The sequence below is a fragment of the Rhizophagus irregularis genome, chromosome 3 (assembly GCF_026210795.1).
Source record: "Rhizophagus irregularis chromosome 3, complete sequence".
NCBI lineage: Eukaryota > Fungi > Glomeromycota > Glomeromycetes > Glomerales > Glomeraceae > Rhizophagus > Rhizophagus irregularis.
In genome coordinates, this window is record NC_089431.1 from 936308 (window position 1) to 941919 (window position 5612).

The 5612-nt window shown below is 25.2% G+C and overlaps 1 protein-coding gene across 1 annotated transcript; it reads right to left on the bottom strand.

Annotated features, from left to right (window-relative positions):
• Nucleotides 1-2993: 2993 nt before the first annotated feature.
• On the bottom strand, nt 2994-5293 carry OCT59_020259 (uncharacterized protein; the record flags this gene model as incomplete). The annotated part of the gene is made up of 2 exons (XM_025313492.2): nt 2994-4903; nt 4987-5293. The coding sequence occupies 2 exons, from the start codon at nt 5291-5293 to the stop codon at nt 3894-3896; spliced, it is 1317 nt and encodes a 438-aa protein (XP_025187028.2). The 3' UTR covers nt 2994-3893.
• Between the last annotated feature and the right edge of the window lie 319 nt (nt 5294-5612).

Genomic DNA, 5612 nt, shown 5'->3' on the forward strand with positions numbered 1-5612 from the left:
TCATTAGATAGATCTCGATTTTCTCTTTCAAATGAATGTAAATTTATTTGTATAGCTTATTTCTACGAAGAATTATCAATAATTTTGTCATGAGAGTTATATTTAATCTTTTAAATTTTAATGATATCTTATATTAAAAAAAAATTAAAAATTATATAATTAATTAGTTTTTTTTGCATTATCTAGTATAAATTTATTATTCTTATATAAATGATAATTTATATTTGCTTTAATAAAATTATTTTTGTGTAAAAAATTAGATTCCAAGAATCGGCCCATATGGTATAAAATTAGATATACTTATTAATAAAATTTCAAATATTATTTCAACTATTTTTATTGATAATAAATAAGGTTCAATATGATTTAATGAATCATATTAATGATGCAAATTTCTTTACATACCAAAAAAAATCTTAGATAATATACAAATTATAAATCTTATATATACAAAATAAAGAAATACCTGCAGGCCTGCTGCAAAAAATAATACTAATAATGAAAAGCAAGGTATTAACTTCAAAAGTTTCACTAAAAGAAGTAATTAAAAAGGTAATTCTTTTTTATAAACAACAACCTATTGATAATAATTGTAAAATAAAAGATTTTAAACTTTTTAGATATTAGTATACTTTAGATTTAAAATTTTATTATATTAGTTTTTTACAATAAAAGTTAATTAAAAATTATTATTTTTCTTATAATTAAATACTATTAATATTGTATAATTGATTTTGGAATTTTTATAACAATTAATAATAATTAATATAAGGGGACACACGTCAAATGACCAAAAATAGGCAAAAAAAATGGCGCAAATCGCATAAACTATTCGCAAATTTGTATAAACTATTTACAAATAGTATAGGTTAATTCGTAAATAGCCAAAAACAGCCAAGAATAGCCAAGAATAGCCAAGAATAGCCACTGCTTTTCGCACCATTTTTTTTGCCGATTTTTAGCATTTTGACCTGTAGAAGTTACACATATCACATAATATTCATTTTATTATAAACCTTACCCCCCCTTGTTAGATTTTATAACCAATCAAATTATAATATTTATAAATCATATGATTTAAATAAGTGTAACGTAAAATTTTAACTACCTCCTCCTCCCTATAATAATTATGTAATATGTGTAAGCTCCCTAATTAAGTTTTAAATTTTAATTTTATAATAAATAATACAATAAATATTGAAATATGATTTTTTTTGCACTTGCAATATGTTATATCTTCCTTTTTTAATATTAATTATGTCAATTATTTTGATTACATAATTTTATTAAGATTTTCTATTTTTTATGGTATGAAACTTTATGCACTTATTATATACTATAAAAAACTTTATACTATACATATTTTTGATTATTTTACAAGTTTTCTTAATATATTAAAAAGTGTTATTTTTACTTTTATATATAACATATTATAGGGGTATAACATAATATAGATGTGATAAAAAAAATAATTTTTTATTATTATTATTATATTCAAGGAAATAATGTTTTTTATTTAAAAAAAATACAAAAATCAAATTTATTTTAAATAAATCACATTCTACTTGTTTACAAATATATTTTATAAATTCAATAAATATATTAAAATAAATTATTTTATAGGTTTTTATAATATATTTATTATTAAAATTTATAAAAAAAAATTTTTTTATTTATAGTCATATCTTTTTAAATGAATTATTCTAAATGTGTAATTATAAAGAAAGTTAACTATATTTTAGTAAATAATAAATTTCAAAATTTTCAGAATTTAAAAGTCAGATTTTTCTGTAAACTTTTTTTTTGGATTTTTTTCTTAAGTTTTATTGAATTTTTTTTTGGATTTTTTTTTTATATTTCTTTTTTAGATTTTTTTTAATTTTTCTTTGAATTTCTTTTTTGGATTTCTTTTAAGTTTCTTTTTTTTTTGTTAAAATTTTTTATTTTTTTTTATATTTTACTTTATATTTAATTTTAATTTTACTTTAATTTTAATTATTTATTAATCTTTTCATTTATTTTATTATTGGTTTTAGTTTATTCTAACTTTGTATATTTTATTTTTAATTTCATTTAATCTTATTTTGATTTTATTTTATTTTATCTTTTTATTTCAATTTTAATTATTTTTAACTTCAGTATAGTTATTAAAAGTCTGTAAAAATCATATGAACTATAATATAATATAATGAGATTATAGATTTTTCCATTTACAGTAAATGTATTTTAGATTAAAACTATATATAAATTTTTTAATTTTTTATACATGTGTGAAATCATCTGATTTTAATAAATTTATATATTGAAGAGTAAATTAGCAACAGTTATTTTTTTTTAGAGCTTACCCCCTGGGTTAAATAATTTGGGTTAAATCATCCTCTTAAAATTTATATTTCACATCAATCATTTTTTTTTTTAAAAAAAAAATTATTTGTATAGTATTATTAATAACCAAGTTTTCTTACATTCTTGATAGTCTTTTGTTTTTGATTGTGACTATAATTTACATTTTTTTTTGAAAATTTGGGCAAAATTATATAATTATATGAAATTTACTAATAGGTTAAATTACCCAGGTTAAATCATATATATATTTTTAGAATTTTTCTAACTATCACCGGGGTGATGATCACCGGTGACTGAAATAACGATGATCGACCAGCATTAAAAAAATATAGTGCCGGTAAAAATTGATAATTCCGGCCAACGGTGATGTTCACCCCCGGTGATTTGAAGTAAAAATCATATTTTTATATGCAAAAAACAAATAAATATAAAAATATATATATTGATTATACCAATGTATTCAGTTATAGTCATGTATTATATATTTTTAATGTTACTTTATTTTATTATTTTATATTATTAATAATTGTATTTTTTAAAAAACAAAATAATGAATTATTTTCCTTGTTCCACAAGATCACAGTTTGCACCAATCATGCTTCACAAAAAAATAAAGATCAAAATTGAGATGGTACAACGCTCTTGCTGACATTTATGATACAAAGAACTTATCGAGAATGTGCTTAGTTTAAAGAGCGATAGAAAGCATTAAAGGTTTCTAAGGTAACAGAATATGTAAAAGGATAGTGGAAATGGATTTTCCTGAATAATCTTTAGGGCAAGACGAACTTATTGAAAGTCGGGACATAAAAGATTCATATTATCGTAAAGTTGCCATGCAAGTGCTTGGTATATTTTCGTTAATTTGTCCTGCAAACTTTACTCAACACGTCTTTGTTTTAAAGATCTCAACTTGGAAGAGGAATTGTCATGTACTCTACCACCCGTCATATATTCTCAAAATGTACTACATCAAAGACTACTACGAAGGAACAACCATAATTGTCAGTAGTAAGCTTAGGGACAACAACAAACTCACATGCCGGATTTTAAGCGGAGTTATTGATCTTGGTGATTGAAATTAGAGAAAGTATTTTAGATGAAAAGACAAGAATAGTAATCCAACAATTTTATAATTATGATATTATTACCACTTAATGGATTCTACACCAAGAGTCCGAATTTTCATACAATCAGAATCCGTACTCAAGGTTTAACTCGACAGACAAAGGAGAAATCTCTTCATGGGGTAATAATCATACTCAAAATTATCGTTCAGCCAATTAGTAAATTAAAACTCAGCGATATTATATCAAATGAATAAATATATTTATGGCATTATTTATTTAATTCATTGGATAATATCAAATATGTTGTATCTAAAGTTGGAAGGGAATACTAAGCGCTAGAACATAATAATATTTACAAGTTTAAGTTTAGCATTTTTACATCATGTAAACAAAAATAATAAAGTTTCTGATTAACTGAGTGTGTATTTACTGTATATATGTGGATGATTGTGTTGTACAAATTAAAGTTTTTAAAGATCAGTCACTAGATCGGCGATGCTGGAAATAGTGGGTAATAAAGAACAGAAGGCTAACCAGCATACCACCAATGTATCCAATTCCATCATTTTGGAAGCCGACCAATAATCCTGCTGTTACGATCACTAGGGTAAAATTCTTCTTTTTTGTCTCATCATCATCATGATCACCTTTTCTCACGAAATTTCGTGCTGCAGATGATAATTCTGCTCCAGAAACAAAGAGCATTAAACCGAGAATTGACATGGGAAAATAATTTAAAAGACTAGTTAAAGTCTTTCCAAATAATATCCCAAGAATCAATTTAAAAAATCCAAGAATCAAAATGCTAACTTCGGATCTTGCGCCGAAACGGTATTGTCCAGCCAGTCCACCCGATCCATGACAATATGGGGTAGAGCCGAAAAAACATCCAATAATGTTCATAAGTCCGATGGAAATTGAAATTCTTCCAACAGTATTCAATGAGGAACGTTCCGGGAACAAATCATTAGCTAATGCTGCTAATGCGATAACAGAATTGAGAGCTGTCAGTGGAAGTTGACCAAGAGATGCACTAAGAAATCCGACTTTAAATTCTTCTAAAGTTGGGACAATAACTTCAGGATAATTAAATGAGGCTGATGGTAATATACTGTCAGATCTAAAAACTTTTATTAAGGCGATTATTAGCCCAACAATGAATAGAATTAGTGCTGACGGTACTCTTTTTGATGAATAAAATGTGAATACGAATATGAACGATAGAATAGCCCATTCATAATTATCATTCCATTTCCAAGAACTACCACCCCAACCACTACTTTTTCGAACCATATCAGCAGCTTTTATTATCAGCGTTACGCCCGCTCCCAATTGAATACCCCTGACAACTGGAATAGGTGTCCATTTTTCGATGATTTTAATAGTTCTAGTGATACCAAGAATAAGTATCATTGACCCAACACCAATACCTGCTGACATGATTTCTCCTATTGATAAATTTGCCGATATTGCAACCGCTGCAATAGCTATATATAGACATTAAGACATTATTAACTTTTTTTTTAAAAAAAAAAGAAAAAAAAGTAAAATTAACGAAATAAATTATCACCTTTCATAGGTTGAACGCACATAGGGATTCGAAACATCAAGCCACTAACGATATTCCATAGACCTCCGAATATAAGTGATGAAGTCAAAGAAATTTGTCCATTGATTGAAAGAGCTACCAAGATTGGAAGTAAGGTGCCCAAATCTCCAAGACTGCCACTCAATTCAGATAGAGAAGTGTTCTTTTTCATATGTAATGTTCTCTCTTTAACGGATGAGCGAATATAAAGTAAAGGCTCGTTCCAAAAGGAAAAGCCATGGTTCGAATTTGGCGATTCATCAATTTCGACAATTTCATGAGATGGCATGATTTAAATTTTATTAAGAAATATTTGCGGTCATTTTATCAAAAAATTTTTCCATCTTGTGATGATACACTGTATCCGATTCATAACGGTTTTTGAAGTATAGACCAAAAATTTTTTAAATTTAATTGGTTTATCAATATGAACGAAATTTTTGCTGGATCTATTCGGGATAAGATAGTAAACGAATACTGTATTTAAACTTTTGTGGATAATATTACATAATAATTATTAAAAATAAATTAAAAAGTTCAATTGTAAATCAGCCAATTGATGCGGATTGTGATTTACTGTACATAATAAGACTTGATTATCAAAAAAA